This window comes from Antedon bifida, chromosome 4 (genome assembly GCF_963402885.1).
Source record: "Antedon bifida chromosome 4, ecAntBifi1.1, whole genome shotgun sequence".
Lineage (NCBI taxonomy): Eukaryota > Metazoa > Echinodermata > Crinoidea > Comatulida > Antedonidae > Antedon > Antedon bifida.
The window spans coordinates 9,713,288-9,732,585 of NC_136229.1; the positions used below are offsets into that span (position 1 = coordinate 9,713,288).

The 19,298-nt window shown below is 32.7% G+C and overlaps 1 protein-coding gene across 1 annotated transcript; it reads left to right on the forward strand.

Moving 5' to 3' along the window:
* The first annotated feature begins 831 nt into the window (after nucleotides 1-831).
* On the forward strand, nucleotides 832-19,271 carry LOC144839168 (SCO-spondin-like). Its single transcript, XM_078694483.1, has 28 exons — nucleotides 832-899; nucleotides 1,707-1,877; nucleotides 5,049-5,131; nucleotides 5,401-5,502; nucleotides 5,889-6,091; nucleotides 6,695-6,797; nucleotides 6,971-7,129; nucleotides 8,068-8,150; nucleotides 8,258-8,377; nucleotides 8,942-9,095; nucleotides 9,471-9,711; nucleotides 10,231-10,369; nucleotides 10,902-11,198; nucleotides 11,386-11,797; nucleotides 11,909-12,152; nucleotides 12,562-12,751; nucleotides 13,196-13,290; nucleotides 13,657-13,703; nucleotides 13,821-14,159; nucleotides 14,751-14,956; nucleotides 15,319-15,446; nucleotides 16,196-16,305; nucleotides 16,611-16,754; nucleotides 17,136-17,229; nucleotides 17,397-17,443; nucleotides 17,621-17,737; nucleotides 18,615-18,728; nucleotides 19,249-19,271. The coding sequence occupies exons 1-28, from the start codon at nucleotides 832-834 to the stop codon at nucleotides 19,269-19,271; spliced, it is 4,233 nt and encodes a 1,410-aa protein (XP_078550609.1).
* The last annotated feature ends 27 nt before the right edge of the window (nucleotides 19,272-19,298 follow it).

Consider the following 19,298-nt stretch of genomic DNA (forward strand, 5'->3'; position numbering starts at 1 on the left):
CCTGTAAAAGTATGAAATTAAATTCTTCATTTTTTTGCAGCTTCAGAGATTTCAACAACATAGTCGATTACAACAGCTAGACACTGAAAAGTATACTTAAAATACAAACATCTTACATTGTAAATATTATTTCAATGTATAGCCTAATATACAGTATGTTTGTGATGAAATAAATTAAATTATAACTTCTAATCATTGATGTTTTAAGTAGCCCACCCCGTTATACTAAATAAAACGTTGAAATCTATAGTTTGTGGTGACAGGTCCATTAAAACACAATTTACAACATTACAAGTAGAGAGATTTTTAAAGTTGAAATCATTTCCAAATGAAATTAGCAGGTAAACGTTATTAAATCACACATTAACTGAAGTAGGTAGCAATATTCAGATGCGATTGTTTTTATTTCAAGAAAATTGTAAAGAAGCAACTCGTTATGGCAACCTGTGGGAAGAGCAATATACGCAGGAGTGCCAATTGAACACATAAACTAATTGAATTTAGCTGACTTAGCAAATGTGAAGTGCCCAACACAAGGATACGGACAGTAAGTTCCCCCGCTGAACCATTGTCACGCCGCACAGCTGTCGCCTACCCTGGTCAACAGGTATACAACAAGTGGAGATAAGTATACAATTTGACGCATGTAATACAACAGCGAACCCTTAAATTGAAACTCAAAATCACAGAGGCGATAATTGTACAATAGATACACGAGCGAAAAGTTGTAACCGATTAATTAATAGGATATTAAGCTTAAGTTTTGATTTTGGTAGAACTACGGCTAGATTACTGGGAATATTTTTGTAGTGTTTCGCTCAGGGACCAGAAATGGTTTGCCGCTTGGTCTTAGAATGCTATTTAGCAATTCTAATATTTTCAATAGCCAAAGCACAAACGTGAGTAAAATTAGTAATATTTTAATTTAAAATAATTAAATTATATAGTTTTTAGTTTAACTTGTTTTTTTTTCATTTTGCGTAATGATCTGTTTTCCTCCACCATTTTCTCCTTTTTTCATCCTATTTATATCCGTCATTCACAAATTCGATCACCCATACATCTACTACATTTACTATTGTATTATGTCATCAAAATCATTCATTAATTCTTTCTTTATTCAATCATTCATTCGTTCTTACTTTCTTCCTTCCTTCCACTCATTCATTGCCACCATTTATTAATTTAGTTCACTCGCTCAATCAGGCATGCATTCATTCATTCTTACATTATACCATTTTTAGTCGTTTATCCTTTCATTCATTCGTTTCTTTCATATATCTTTGTGCATTCACTCATTCAATTTATCAATAAACGATGATTTTCAAAGATTATCAGAACATCATTTAAGTTCCGTAATATAGAAATTGTACAACATAAAATTGCTCATTATCATTATGAATTATTATTTCCTTAATAGTATATTCACATTCATATTCATATTCACTGGTTCTAATCATTGTCATTAGTTATTATTATTATTCGTTTGAATTGATTCCATTCTTATTACAATTCATTTCCTATTGAAATTATCAAGCATATTATTTCTGAAATCATTATAATATATTGCAATATCTATTGTAACTTATCATAATTGTTTTCATTTTGATGTTCAAAAGAAAATGAAAAGTATATCGTTCTATCATTGCAAACCGCCTGGCTAAAACCACAGATAACTAACTATTTGTTGCTATTCCCTTTTGTAGGACACATTTTTGCGATGAAATTCTGAAGGGTACACAACAAATAGAATCATCGCCTCGTTTGAACTTAACCGTCAACTGTGCTACCGTGCAGGCGTTTGAGAAAAATGGATTCCAATTAGATATTGATGCCTACGAGGCAAACGTTCAAACTGAAGATTGTCCAATTTTCAAGTAAGTTATACTATTATTATATAGGTCTAGGGTACGCTTTTTTAAATGCTAAAATCACATGCAGGTTAAGTAGCCTACAACGAACAAAAACAAAGAGCACAAATAGGCTGGAATGTTTATATAAGAGCAGGAACAATCACGTAACTATGCCTATTAAAAAAAAAGTTGTTGCATCGTAAAGTTTACCGAATACTCAATCTATTAAAGTAAGGTGTCCTTTCTCTTCACAATTTGTTGCAAAATACGGAATAGTTATGTGCAAAATTACTTTTAAGTTTAATGAAACATATTTTATTTTTTATCCGATGCCAATATTTTTAATGTCAATAATTCTGATAATATTTGTAATTGTCATTTGATCAAACCATTGTTATTAATATTAAATAATTAATAACCGTATAATGAAAATAGTTTAGAAATAAAACATTTTAAGGTTAAAAGAAAGAAATAAATAAATTAATAACATAAATAAATAGATTATATATAATTCATGTCTTCCAAAAAAAAAATTAATAAATAAATATTAAAAACTGTATTCTATGGCTACTGGTTAAATTGAGTCATTTAAAAAAAAAAATATTTATAATTGATTCCAAATTCCTTCACTTCACTGGCTAGTGTTGCCCGAAAGCTCTGCTAACTTTTCTGGCTGTTTTACTTTATCGTTTTGATTTAGCTTTTCGCTTTTTTTTTGTATCTCCATTGAGATCCAGTCACTGATACCCACAGCATTGTCATTTTTTCAGTAATTTGCCTTTGGATTTATAATTGATTCCATATACATTTGTTTCAAACCAGTATAAATGCCATATGAAAGAAAGTTAACATGTTCCAATTAGACTGTACATGTTAATATAGGCCTACAAATAAACAATATTAGTGTGATTTCATATTGTAATATTTCTAATGGAAAGGTCCTTATTGAAGACATGTAAAATATTTACGTTTATATCGGCATATAGACAACTTTGCTATCAGAATAATTCGATTGATTAATTTGAAGCAATATTCATTATTTATTCCGAAAATTATCACTTGTTGATGAGGTGAGACTTAAATTGAATCATAGTAAATGATTTTATTATTTTTGTAAAATTGAATAACTTTATTAAAACCACACATTTACCTATATTCAAAATTTGATTGTATTCATCTTATTATTTCATGTTTTGATGGACAATGCATCTGTTCCTGTGTTTATCATATTCCTAATGATGTTCGATCGATCACGTTGTTTTGGAGTTTTATTTTTGTACAGGCCTATTGATATGAATCTATACGTCATTATAATGGTTTCCAAAATCTAATATTCCTATTTTTAAAAGCCATGGTTTTTATTTGAGCTATTTACTTAGGTAAGTAAATACTTACCGCACACCTTAAGGTGTTACTATTGTGGTAAACAATTAGAGATAATCCATGCTGCTTTGTTTTCAGACAAACGTTCTTTTAAACAAAAGGTTCATGTATATTATTGGCACAACCTGTTCATTATGACGCAAAAACACATGCTCATATGTTGAAAATTTCCTAAATCTGTCTTTCAAAAAGTTGGATATATATAATTATGTCAAACACTATGCGCACTGTATAGGCTAATTCATGCATTTCCTTGTTCAATACCAATTATAGCTAATACCGTCAGTGTATTTATTTTACACATCCCTGAACATTTCGCGTCATGGTAATTTTCGTGTAAAATTCGAAATATTTTGGAATATTAATCCATTGTTGATCAAACCATTGACCAAAAATTCGATCGAAAAAAAGTATTTACCTGCTAAAACCGTAATAAAAAAAATCGGAGCCCATTGTCTGTCTGGTTAAATTTAATAATTTTTTTAAATAAGTGAAATCTTGTTTTTTCATTTAAAATATGTAGAAGTCTCTTGTTTTAATGTTTTTTTGGGAAAATACAAGTTTATTAAATAATAGACATTACAGTTGTTTAAGCATTGACAACGTCGACAAAATAAAAACAATGGTACTGTATAAAAATAATTTTCAGATGGTCCTATAATAATCTTTACAATCGCAAGATGGTTAATACATATTACAGTTGGATCTAATGTGAAACATTCAAATTTTAATGAATATGATATTGTTATATAATCTGAGCTGTATATAAAACTATATAATAATCCACAGACAGTCAGATATTGTATTCCTGCCTTTGTTACCCATTCTATTATTTATAGCGTAACCGAATACCATATTCCCCCATATATATTATCAACCAAGAAATTTGAAACGGATTCGTTATCGCAGCTGCTGTGGAAAAAACTATACATCCAATGCCATGGAAACTGGATGTTTACGTAACCATAGTATTGTCTGTATTTGTGAATGTAACAAGAGTAAATAGATATTTCCAAATATCGTATCATTTTAATACATTTTAAGTTATGGAATAAAACCGAGGAATATTCTAATAGCGTAATTAAAACTACACACCTATATTTTGATTTATATGTAGCAACTGAACCACAAATAATTTATATATACATACATCATTTGTAAGTTATATCAATGCAATAGAATAGCTGAAGCCAAACTAATTATAAAGGGCAGTAATAACAACATGCAATTTCAAATGTAAAATAATTCTTTCGATTTTTTTATTTTTGTAACATTTATTTCTTGTTGTAAAAACGCTAATAGTAAATACGAGAGACTTAACTTAAAAGTGTGATTAGTAGTGTACGTTTATTTGGCCTTATTTATAGCCTGAATGTTTAGGCCTAACTCAAAATGATACTGTATCTTTTATTATTTTATTAATAGTCACATGTCACAGAGGCCTATATCATATCTGTAAATTGCACATGGTTTACAAAGTGATATAAAACAACATACACACAGGAAAAAACCACTCAAGAAGTAGGAATAGGCCTACTGCCGCAAAGAAATTAAGAATTAAGGAGCTCGATAAAAAAAAGGCATGGGACTATAATATAAGCAAATCACTTAGTTTTCATCTTATTGTGAATTTGAATTTGTTAGCATTCTACCATGGCATTCAAATCTAAAAAGTGGAATAATATGTGCAGTTCTGGTACGGCACTGATCCACTCTTCTATCAAATAAACGGTTAAGACGGTTAAAAGGTGACTGAGCTGCCACCACCATTGTGTTTTAAGAATCATATTACATTGTTTTTACATTTTTTAGGCCTGCCATCTACGAATATGTCGAGGTATTCGATTTTGTCAAGACATGTTGCGAAGGGTATCAAGGCGAACTATGTACAATACGTAAGTACATATAAAAAATGAAATCTTATTCCATATAAGTTATTTATTAAGTCTTATTAATACATTAATAATATTGTCAGTAAAAATAATAATGACTAATGATCGGGATGATAATAATATTCTGATCATTCATTATTGTATATGACTATTACGTTAATTTTCTTACATATATCAAATTATATCATAAAAAAATAAATAACAACAAATATCAAAATGTCAGTATACTTCTACTTTCTGATTTTTATTTCTATTCTGTTTGTTAAATATAGCAATATGCTCATTGCCATGTGAGAATGGAGGTATTTGTCTAGAGCCTAACAAGTGTGATTGTCCAACCAACTTTTTCGGAGACCAGTGTAACTTACTGGAACGTAAGTAGAAAACATGACTTGATATGTTTCTTGACCCACTATGTCAATGTTGACTCGTCCCAGGAATTTGTAGACTTTTTGTAAAATGTAACCATTCTGAGAAAGCTACCTGCCCAACCTTTATTTTTCTGAATTCTCTTAAGCTCTGTCTATACTATCAAACTTTAATACGTGCCCATACATGGAAATGACGATGTCATATCACTACCATATTTGGACATATCACTACCATTTGGGCGCGGAACACTTTTTCGTCAAAATAGTTTGATAGCGTAGACAGAGCTTAAAACATAACACTATTTTATATTAACACAGATTTTATTTAATTTTATAACAATACATGTATATGGTTTTAAACATATCATATTATCTTTTTCTTGTTTTAGCTGAAAACGTGACAAGCACAACAGAGAGCTTACTCCCATTCGCGACATGTGTGTTTTGGGGAACCGAACATTTCCGAACATTTGACGGTCTTCGATATAACTTCCTCGGAGGTTGTGAATACATCTTAGCGGCTGATATCGATGAAACGTGGAGTGTGCTAGTGCGGAATATTGACTGTACCGACCCACTCTTGTGTAGAAAGGTGAGTAAATGCAACAGCAGGCATAACAATTCCTGCCATTTCCGCCTAATATCATGTTATACGGTGCCATGTAAATACATTTTCAAAAACATTTGTTTTATATCTGTTGGTGTTAGGTACTTACAATATGAAAACAAGTTTTAATACGATTGTACATCACAAACAATTCAGTTTTTTTACTGCCGTTTGTGATTTTAATAAATCAAATGAAATATAATTGGTCGAACGCTAGTGCTTTAAAACAACATATTTTATGAGAAATATCAAATAAATTCTCTCTTTCTTTCCAACATACAATTTTAATATTTATGAATATATAAATCAATATATATAATAATAGTAACCACAAACAAATATGGATTAAACAATGAAGTTTTTATTTACCAAATTCAGGTATTCGACATCATCCAAAAACAATTGTTATATATGTATATATATTTAAGATATTTGTTTCTTATTAGCTTTTCTTATTGATCAACATAATGTAAGCTTCTCAAAAAAATTCATCTGGTTTCAAATGGATATTTAAAAAATAACAACTGGTTTAACAAAAAAGTTAACATTTATTTTTTAAATAATGTAAGCTCTTTGATTATATTTTAGCGTTTGATGATTCAACTTGGACTGGTAGATAGTCTTATTATAGATGGTGATTCGATTAACTTCAATGGCGAGGAGGTTACACAATTACCGTTTGCTGCTAAAGGTAACATACAATCATTATTATGCAAATTATATTAACAAACATTTCACTGATGAATGTAGTAAAAGATTATCTCAATGTAAAGTATATCACTTTCCATTTATATTATTAATAAAAGTAATACCAGTAATAATGTTTTATGTATACAAAATTTGTGCCCATTTATTTCAATATAGGTGCCAGTATTTGGAAAGACGGTGATTTTCATTTCTTGGAGACTGGCATAAATATACGAGCAAAATGGGACAATGAGTTCAGGATATACATTACGCTAGAACAACAGCTCCAAGGCCTCACAGAGGGTCTGTGTGGAAACTATAATGGGGATCAGTCAGGTAAGATTGAACTTCGAAGATGGAAGTTGGCAGTGGTGATGATGATGACAAAGATGATGATGACGATGATGATGACGATCTATTAGGTTGATATGATCATGATGATGCTGACAATTTTAATGATAGTTATATCATATCATTTATTTCAACAAATAAAAATATTGCCCGAACAGAATGTTAAACAATGAGGCAGGATTAACCAAATGTTATTTAAAAAACAGGCTCTCCATTCATTCATAATATTCATGTTGATTTTAAAAATACCGATTATATTGATAATGTTTCTATGTCGACGAATAAGAAGTGCTTATGATATAGATGTTGATTTTATGATGTTATGAAGTACAAGCTTCAGAATAAATCATGAACGTATGACCGTGATTACGGTATGAAATGACGATGACGAAAGACGCTGGTGTCAACACTTATAATGACGACTGGGATACCGTTTGCTAATTACAAACGTAAACTGTATAGTTATTACCAAAAGGGCGATTTTGAATCACAATACATCCATAATGATGTTAATGCTGACCATATTAAATATTTATTTGGTAGCTAGAAACATAACTATATACAGTAACAATATGTTTCGATAGACCTCTTACCTTCATCAGTTTATGAACTTGATAAGTACATGGTCATGTGTTTGTTCTACTCTTACCTAATTTGTACTCGAACCCACGACCCGAGTCCCACCCGAGAATTTCTTCGAACGTATTCTCAATGGACTTAGTATAAAGTACAAACTACGTCAGAGTAGGGCAAACATTTGACCAATTACTCAACACCCTGACGCAAAGCTACTCCATAGTAGTTACAAACAATTACAGTCCTCTTAATACAGTTACAGTTATGATTACAATCAAAAACGTTTTCTTCGATGTATGGTTATTGTTATTATAAATAATATTTTAATTGTATACTATTCTCACCAGACGATATGACAATGAGGAACGGACTACAGACGCGTTTTACGTCATCACTTGGTAACTCATGGAAGTCTCTCTCATTTAGAGAGGTAAGCGTACAAGAATAATTATCCTTTCGAAAAACAATGTGTAGCAATGCTAAATATATATATTCGTGTATTTCTACTAACATTTGACATGTTGGCACTATTATTAGGTATGTAACGATGTACCCGATATTGAGCATCCATGTTTCACCTATCCTGAACTTGCTGATTACGCCAGGATGGAATGCAACAACCTTAGGCGAGATATATTTGCACCATGTCATGAACATGTGAGTATATTCATTGTCTTTTTGTTGACTGTATGTCATGAGGAGATTTCCCGAATGATCGAAATAAAAACGGTACTGGTTTTGGTCTACTAGCGTTCCTGCTCCCAACCCATCCAAAAATAATAATTAGACCTTAGGGTTAACATTGTATTTCAAAAGTAGTTTTTTTTTAATTTCATTACTGTAACGTTTATTTTCCGCTTTGTCAGTTAAATGTCTACCGTAATCTAGGAAATGTATGAATAACATTGCTCATAATAACTAATTTGGTTCGCTAGCCAACATGTATGCGTTCAGTCACATGTGATACTTGTAGGCCTAGTATAGGCAGTTTAATCTAATAAAGTATTATATAGATATTGACTGCTTAGAGGTGTATTATAACATTTGAGATTTCTACTATCGCCTTTAAATCTGCCTTGCCGTATTTTCTTTCAAATTGAGCTCTCTCTTGATCACTTACTGCTGGAGTATTGGCGCATTACAAATTCGTATTACTATTATTATTAGTATTTACATAGGCTATGTAATGATAATAATAATTTGACACATATTTTATTAAAGGTTGATCCAAGTTTCTATCACGATAACTGTATGCGTGACTTGTGTTCATTGGGCATCGAATCTGAATCGTCTCTTTGTAACGTCTTGACGTCATACGCAAGAGAATGTTCCAGCAACAATGTAGCGTTACAGTGGAGATCTGAAGACTTTTGTCGTAAGTTTCACTTTAAAGTATGTTAAGTGACGTATTTTATTGCAAAACTCTGCCTACACATCGTCGTGGCCAAAAAAGGGTTCTCCACAAAGTTTTCGGCAAGTTGTCAACTGTTATTAGGCCGGCTAAATATTTTATTGCAAATCTCTGTCGACATCGTCGTGGTCAAAAAAAGGGTTCTCCACAAATTGTTGTCGACGAGTTGTTGTGTTCACTATAGGGTGAACGTGTTTAATTTTAAGGAAAATATTTTTTCATAGTCAGCAAAATTTGTGTAATATTTAATTTTTCTTGTGCATGTGTCGGGTCATTGAATGGCTTTGTATTTATAATTTTAGCAATATGCCTACTATTTGAAATTATTTATTATTATAGCTAAAACATGTCCCGGTAAGCAAGTATACACCGAATGCAAGTCTAGTTGTAAAAACACATGCGCTTCAGCAAACTACAATCTTGAGCAGTACTGCCCTACCACGTGTCTTCCCGGTTGCCAATGTCCAGAAGGAACGTATCTGGAAGAGGGTGAATGTATAGAGAGGGAGTTGTGTCCATGTATATATAACAGGGAAAAGTACTACAATGGATCTTCTATTATGCAGGAGTGTAATCAATGGTAAGTCATCTTATAGCTATATAGTATAATACATATAATATAAACACTTTGTAAGTATGTAAGACATGTTTTATTAACTTGTTGTTTCACGGAGGTGTCACTTTCAATGCATACAATACAAGATATGCTCGCGACAATCAATTAGGCCTAGGTAAACTCCTTTCAGTAGCGCAGTAGGCCTATACTTTCAGATGGTACACATACATTGGTATTTAATTATCGCCTTGTACTTGTTCTGACTTCCAAGATGTTCATATTATGAGTGACTATACTCTATACACTTAGCACCAGGATGTATAAAACATTATGGTTTGAAACTCTAAACTCATCGTGAGAATATTAGAATGAACAGACTTAAGTTTGGAGTACACTCCGTGTAAACTTTACCACAAACCTAACTGTGTATTCGCCAAGCAAACCTTTAAACCATATACCTCTTCATAGAATGCTGTAAATCAACACTTCTACCCTTTTACAATCTATTTCAAAATGGCTTATTATTTACTTTCTTTATTTCAGTACTTGTCTGAATGGCAAGTGGTCATGTGAATCTGAAATATGTACTGGATCTTGCTCAATCACTGGAGCAGGTCATATCACCACAATAGATAAGAAGGACTACACTTTCCACGGATTGTGCTCATACATGCTTCTCGAGGTAAGATACTTCATTACGGCATAAAACCAATAATTGTTATATCTATTTCTCACGAAAGCGTGGTTCCAACTAGCGACGCAACGTAACGCAATCTACGACGTATTGACGCACTGTGCTGTATTGCGTAATCACAAGTGGGAACCGACAACGCAACAGTGCTGCAAACATCGCAGGTTTGATTTCACGCAGGAGGGGGCATTATTGAAAGGGCATTTTCTTACGTTGCGTAGGTTGCGTTACGTTTCGTCGCTAGTGGGAACCAAGCTTTAAAGACGCAATGGCGTAGATGCAACGCAAGCTAGTTGACCAATCGCAAGCTACAGTTTGGATGATCCTATGTGTGTGAATTGTCAAGTTGCGCTTGTTCTTGCGTTGATCTCTGTGGGAACCAAGCTTTAGGTTTTTTATAATAATTTTATAATTTTACATTCGTCTTAAGCGTATATGCATCGATATATTTCGTCCTAAATATATGTAGTTGCATTTTAAGTACAACATTCGATGATGTTCTTCTAATTTTTATCCTTTAAAGGAATTTATAAGCAAGAAGTTTCACGTGTCAGCTAAATTTGAGGATTGCGGTAGTGACGGATCACTGGTGTGTATCAACTCATTGTCGCTAACTGTTGACGATACAATACTCAAGCTTGGTCCAGGATACCAGGTCTCAGTCAACGGAGAAGTCGCTTCGTTGCCGTATAAGAACACCGATATGCACGTACACTTTGGCTCTTCAATGTTCATTATTGTGGAAACTTTCGGGCTAACAGTAACTTACGATGGAGGAAGACGAGTTTACCTAAATGTTAACCCTGTCTATATGTACTCTGTAAGTTGAGATTTTTGCTTTTGTAATTATAAGTTTGTAGATTATAGTATTGCTTTACATCTCATAGCAAAGATGTAAACTTATCTGTAGCCGAAGCTAAAAAGTTTAGACCTTCGATTATGAATTTGATTAGGCTATTACACATTCGATAACAGTTATAACTTTATAAAAAATATTATACTTTTAGGTCCGTGGTCTTTGTGGAACCTACGACGGTGTTGAAGAGAACGACTTCACTACACGTGATATGGACATCGAGGCCAGTGTTGCTCTCTTTGCCGCTGGTTACGTTCTTGAGAATGAAGACTGTCCAGAGCTTGTTGACCGTTTGACGTATGAATCATGTAGTATCAACGCCCGTAATGTAATCAGAGCTGAGAACGATTGTAGCTTTCTAAAGTCTTCAGTTTTCGAAGCTTGTCATGGTTTGGTTGAGGTTGATCTTTACTATGATAACTGTATGCATGACGTATGTGGTGGGAATGACCATGACGTAGATCTATGTGGATCAATAGCGTCTTATGCTAGAGAATGTGCTCTTGCCGGTAAACCAGTACAGGACTGGAGGCTCCATGAGGACCTCAGCGAAAGCAATTGTGGTAATTTGAAAACATGCTTCCTTTATTCGAAATATGCTGTTGAAATTCTTGCTTAATTCATTCACATTAATAAACGCATATAATTATTGTACTTATATCTAATATTCGTAGAAATGACATGTTCTGTTGGCGGACAAGAGTACCAAGAGTGTGGCAATGCTTGTGAACATTCATGCGCAGATCTTACATACAAATCAGATTGTTCATACAAACAATGTGTGGCTGGTTGCAACTGTCAAGAAGGCAAAGTATTAGACTCCACTGGACAGTGCGTACCGCATCACGCATGTAGCTGCGTATATAATGGGAAGACATATCCATCAAGGAGTGTAATCGAACACCCATGCCAGAATTGGTACGTATCGTTAATCATATATTTAACTCAAGAATAGCAAATTAGAACATTTAACCTGTGCAAGGTATCTAGATATCACATCACTTAAGATACCACTAACCTTTTTAGAAGAAGGTAACAAACAAGATATGTTCGTTTGTTAAAAGTTACAATACAATTACTATACAAACCATGTTGTTCCTGTCGGGCCGTTCCAAATTTCATGTGTGGACACAGCATTTGGGTCGTCGACCGGTCTGCAGTCATTAGCTGTTGTCGATTGACGCACTGTAGTACATTTGACATTATGATTATTTGAGGCTAAATAATAATAAGAACATCTGCGAAAGAGGAAAATATACAATTATGAATGTTGGCCTACTTAATATAATTTACAACAACGATTTTCTTTATTAAAATTATTTTATAGCACGTGTCTGAACGGAACATTCGAATGCGACTACAATGATTGTGACGTAGATGTAGTATGTCCAAAAAATCAAGTTTTCCAGCAATTCACAACTCAATGTCCAAAGACGTGTGAAAACTTTAACTTGGAACCCACCTGCAGATTATCATACACACCTGGTTGCACCTGTCCAGAAGGCCTTGTCCTTGATGTAAGTATCATGAGGAGGAATGATAGAATGATGTCAATATTTGATAATTGATATTTTTGATATTAGAGATTTATTTTATGTGTGAAGGTTTGAAACATTTAATACCGCTTTTTGGTATGTTCTGGCTTTGTTGGAATGGCAACAGGAGCATTCTGTCTCGTTTGTCATTTAATACTAAAATACAACTGTGTTGTTACTATTTGCCGAAATAAAATAATAAGTAAAAAAAGTATACAAAGTAAATATATATGTTGTAAAAGAAGATGATGATCTTTCAAAATATTTGTGTGACCCATAACCTAAGATAACTGTCTGAGGGGCAGTACAGGTATAAACTAAACAGATTTGAACATGTGACCTGTCAGTTATAGGAAAATCGTCTATGGATATTACAATATTACCATTATGTATTCATATATTTAAAAACATACTTACATTTTATAGGATGATATATGCGTTGAACCACATAAATGTTCATGTAGGCATAACGGTTTGAGATATGAAAATGGAGAAAAAATAAGAAAAGATTGCAATGAATGGTAAGTTTTTCTTGTATTTAATATTGATTTGAACTGATTTATTTATCACAATTTATCAATCACCTTTACGAACAATCGACCATTCCATTTTGTCACTCCAACGATCATTCCTCTGTAATGAAAACTGATCAGAATAAGAATTTTGAGTTGTGACTTGATACTGTCCATTGTTGATGATTTTCTAATGTTTATTGTTACCAGAGCGAAGATTCAACAATACTGAAAGACCAAAATCTACCCAAATTAAACAAATTTTGCTTCTCAGAATGTTAAAATTCGACTACACACTACACTACCTTTTTTTCATTTAGCATTATTATTTTTACTTTCGTCATTAATATGCTAATGTATTGGTTTGTTCAACAGCGTTTGCGGTGGACGTCACTGGGATTGTACAAAACATAAATGTTCAGGTAAATACTACTTTACTGATATGCTAAAACCTGTGTTTTTTATTTTTGTTTATATCATAAAACTAATGCTACTAATGAAGGATTCTATTCATATTGTTTTTTCTTTCTTTATTTTAGGAACATGTATTGCCACTGGTGATCCTCATTACATCACATTTGACGGCAAAAAATACTCCTTTATGGGTAATTGTCGATATGTATTGGCAAAAGAGGTAGACAATGCATTTATTGTTACTGCTGAAAACGTACCATGTGGTGCTGCAGGTGTTACTTGCACAAAGTCAGTCCACGCCACTATCGGGTCCGTTACAGTTGACCTTCTTAGAGGAAGAGAGGTTATGGTGAATGACCTAGGCGTACAGCTACCAAAGGTTTACAATAGTCTGAGGTTGGACTACTCTGGAATGTACGTTATTTTGCGTTCAGATATTGGTTTGGATATCATGTGGGATGGAGGTAGGTTCTTTATTCTTATTGATCAGTTTTAAAAAGTGCATACTGTATTGTCGCTAACCTAACACCTAACCTAGCCTTTGTTTGAATGGAAACATTTGAAGAGTAATGGTAGTATACACAGCCAACACAGCAAAATACATCACTGCACTTTGAATGTACACTGCTGTTTTAGGCAGACAAATAGAACAAGAACATTATCTTATTACTGATTTATTTCAAACCCGTCCAATATTACAAAGCAATTAAGAAACTAACCACATTATAAAGATATTGTTGTTTCTGGGATCAAAACTAGAAGAACAACAAAGAAGTAGTAATATACACATTCTCACTCCTGAGGACGATCAAAGCATATTGTACGAAACGTCGACAAACTCAACAGTTCTTTTCAGAACTAGTATGCGTGGTGTACCGCAAACTTTATATCAACATAGAAGTAGTAAACCTGATGACTCTCCTGTCCACATGAGACATTCGATTTAATATAAACGGAAAGGTTATGAAAATAAACATTTACGTTTAGGTGTTTTAAGCCTATGAAGGAAAAATAAACTTGTTAGAGTGTATTACCATTTCATAATTTATTTTCAGCTACAAGACTGTACATTACAATTCAACCCGAGTATAACGGTAAAGTAGAAGGTCTATGTGGTAACTACGATGGAATTGCCCACAATGATTTCCTTAGCCAGGACGGTGTTATTGAAGCTAGGGCTGATAACTTTGCTAATTCATGGAAGGTTTCAGAGAATATGTGCATTGATGTGAATTCCGATATTATCCCTGACCCTTGTGAGGTAGGTCGGGAACTTATGGCTTTTTCGTGTAATGCGATAAGATAAGATACGATAATAAGATTTATAAAGTGCACATATCCACAAAGTGCTCAAGGCGCTTGTGAAAACCATGACAAATACTAAACTTGATACAGATTTGTAGGCGCGAGACAATTAACTATTACGTATTTTTTCTGGAAAACGTATTTTCAAAAGTATACTGACAGAAAGCTGTATCCAATTGTTAAGCTCATTTAAACATTTTTTTGTTGTTGTGAAAACGCGGGTTTGTTTCATATATTTATATAAACTATTACGCCTACTAAATAAGTTTATTTAATTTTCTCGTGTATCTTTTTATGGATATCATTTTTGTTTTGTAGGTAAATCGCAACAGGCTCACTTGGGCCCAAAAGAGTTGTGATATCATGAGACATGACCTCTTTCAACCGTGCCATACCGCAGTCGATCCAGAAATATTCATTAGATGGTGTGAATACGATGCATGCGCGTAAGTATAATATCATTATAATTATTATATGGAAAGTGAAAAGACCGGTACAATCATATCACATCTGATTCATTAACATAGAAAACCAAACTAAAACACATACATCGTAAATGAATTAGATTATAAACATGTAGTAAAGTTTTACACAATTTGTGCTGACAGTTTCACATGTCTTGTTATGTATTGCACGTTTGTCCTGACTTCATGTTGTTTGTAGGCCTAATGTTGTTTGTAGGCCTAATGTTACTGAACTAATTAGTGACCGGCAAACGAGCTTCGCTCTTATGGTTATCCACCCAAATAAGTTGTTTATCTTCTAGATTCAGTAATTGGAATGGTAAAATAAATTGAAACTGAAAACTGAAAGAAGTGTCATATTTCCAGAGCCATACATATATATGGCTCTGCATATTTCAATTGTAGTGCGCCCTCTATATCGACACACGTTTTGGTTGTTGTAAATTTGAAGCTAGATATTTCTGTTGATATTAATCATTTTATCCTCAAAATGCATTCATAGTCTACACATTTACACAATGTGTAAATATTCAATGTTTACTTTTAGAACGAACGGAACGAATCTGTCATACCTTTTGAAACCTTGTTTTGTAGTGCGCCCTCTATATCGACACACGTTTTAGTTTCAATGGATTAATATGCCTTGTAAAATGTATGTCTCTTTTATGATTATTGAACATTTTCACGAAATATATTCACAATTTTAAACCTAAACAAATCTTTGCTTTTAGCTGTACGTTTGGCGGAGATTGTGAATGTTTGTGTACGGCTATTGCTGCATATGCTGAACAGTGTAACAAACATGGTATTTACATTAGATGGAGATCACAGGATCTATGTCGTAAGTTTGAATGTGCTTGGTTATTGTTTTTTTTTTATTAGCAACCAAAGGGTTATAACAAACAAAGATGATATGTAGGCCCACTATTTTCTGATCAGTAAGATCACATGGAATCTATACGTTAGGCTTATTATCAGAGGTCTATTATCTTCTTTTATAATTGATATTTATAATTATAACTAAATATCAGTATAATGTTCAAGATCAAAGAGTGCCAATAAATTTGGTACCGGTATAGGCGTCCTATTGTATACTGACTTAACTACAATGTTTATATTCATAAATAAACACCTACTTATCTATAGCTATGCAATGTGATTACGGTACAACATACATGGCATGTGGGCCTGTGTGTCAGGAGAAGTGTGACGAAAGACATCCAATCCCAGAGGAGTATTGTACTGGATGTGTTGAGGGTTGTTTCTGCCCAAGTGGAATGATACTACGAGGTAAGCAAGCTTATTGGAAACATGCAAAGTGATTTCCTAAAGAAGCAATCATAATGTTATATAGAATTGAAATAACTACGTTCATTCCGACATCACTGAATAGATTAGCAATGCAACACGAGCGCTTCATTCTCGGTGTCAAACATCCATTGTATACTTTTTATTTTTTCCCATTATTATATCCATAATCAAACATTCTAAAAAAAAAAAAACAATTAACCAACCAAGTTCCGCGAGATAGTTTAAAGAAACAAATGGTTTAAGTCTACTATACTGAATATATTACTTACTTACAATTGAGTATATTATTACAATGCATACAATTTATTATGACTGCAAAAAACACAAGTATTTCATTGAATTATGCTTTTAAATTGCCAGGCCAAGAATGTGTTCCTGCTGAAGAATGCCCATGTGAACACAACAATGTTATTTATCCCACCGGAAGTTCATTTTCAATCAATTGTAAAAACTGGTAAGTAGGCCTAGGCCTAATTATCTCCGACATGATCATGTGTGTATAATGACAATAGAACTTAAACTCAGAATTTCATAAATCAAGTGAATTGCTTTGCTTTAGTTTTTAACACTATAGGTTTATTAATTAATTGTTTGTTTTTTTCCCAAATTAAATATTTACAGCACTTGCATGAATGGCAACATAACATGTCTTGGAGATCCATGTTTCGGTAAGTTGGACTTGGATTCTGTGGAATGTTCATACAATAAGATAAGCTTTTAGTATGTGACTTTGATAGAAAACAGAATACCTTTTTCTAATCATTCTCCATTATTGTTGAAACAATTATTTGCTTCAGTATTTGTACGTGTATATACTATGGTTCATATTATATTTGTTATTGTAGGAATCGAGACATGTGCTCCTGATGAGTTCAGTTGTGACAATGGTAAATGCATCCCTGTTGAATGGACTTGTGATGCTGCTGAAGATTGTGGGGATTCTAGTGATGAAACTGATTGCGGTAAGGTTACTTTTGATCAAAAACAATATTTTAATGACGTCTGGATCAATAAGAACAATAATTAACATCATTTCAATCGCTGAGCTCGCCTTTCCAAGATAAGAACTCACACTTTTATCTTATGTCTGGCTGCGAAAAATACCAACAGTACTGTACTATGTACATATATTCAACCCATTTGATCTTTGCGATTGTATTGCTCCTACTCATCATGACGTCATTTGATTGGACGTGTGGACATAATTGATATTGTTATCAAAATCAGCATAAATGTTTATTCTTTAGTTAGTTCTAGGATGAACATTTCTTTTGTTTTATGTAGGAAAAATGTATGTTACAGATACAGATTCCTTTTATTATCCTATATAATGGAAATTAAAGTGCTCATATCTTGGCTTGCCTAAAATAAAATTTATTTCCCTTATATTTAATATAAGGGAAAAAATAGTAAGAGACAACTTTTATTTAATCAAGGAAGATTCCGGTATTATTATATAGACCTACACAGAAACAATACCCAACGTAATAGAAACACCATTATATGTGCAGGCTTTATGTACCTTTTTTAAAGGAGACATAGTTGTAGTCAGTAATTGGCTTATTGAATACGGTAGAACCCATCATTTGGGACACCTGATACAATGGACAACCCTAAGCGGACACTTTTTCATGAAACGAACTATAAGCATTATAATTATCTTTTAACATTAAGGACAACCTCTATTCAGTGAAAATGTTAATGTAAATGTTTTACTGTTTCCCACACCCCCTCCTCCCGAAAATTACTAGTGTAGTCCTACCAAAGAGGTTTGAATTATATTAATGTGTAATTGTAATGATTAATGTAATGTTAATATTTGACTTTGTTGTTTTTTAGTCTACAACTGTACAGTTAATGAATTCACGTGTAGAAATGGACATTGCATAAACATTAATTTCAAATGCGATGGAATGCCGGATTGTACAGATGAATCAGATGAGTTCCAATGTGGTAAGTTGTGTCATTGTGTTCTTTTTTCCCAAATCATGACAAATAAGATGAACCTACTTTAAACTTTAAATATATTCACTTTTGCCAAACAAAAATAAAGACACGACAATGATTTTGTTTAAAAAGACAAAATAACAGTTTCTAACCAGAAACCTATTAACTGTAAGACAATTAGCTTGAATACTTTTCATTTCCCATCTAATTTGTGTTATTTAAAAGTTAAACACCATTATGTGAAATTTAAATGGCCTAGGCCTATTTAAAATAATCATTATATCTATCTAAAAGAAACTAAATAAATGTGATTTTGAAACAGTTTAATTAGACCAATATTAATTAACTGTACACAATTATTATTATTCATAAAGGGACGTACAGTTATAGGATTAGGGTTAGGTTTAGGGCGCTGTACAGTTAAGTTTTATAGCGCCCTCTTTAGGGTTACTTTTATTGAAACTTGAGACCAAAACAAAAAGTTTTGTTTAGTGCCAAAATATGTCAGATTTTATTTACTTTATAGTGAGTATCTGTGCTATAAAATAGTAATTTAGGTTTTGGCCGGAACATTTA

Coding starts and splice junctions, on each gene's coding strand:
- LOC144839168 (XM_078694483.1), top strand. CDS start 832: ATGGTTTGCCGCTTGGTCTTAGAATGCTATTTAGCAATTCTAATATTT. Junction 11,199..11,385: donor ACCCTGTCTATATGTACTCT/GTAAGTTGAGAT, acceptor TTATACTTTTAG/GTCCGTGGTCTTTGTGGAAC. Junction 17,444..17,620: donor TCTTGGAGATCCATGTTTCG/GTAAGTTGGACT, acceptor TTGTTATTGTAG/GAATCGAGACATGTGCTCCT.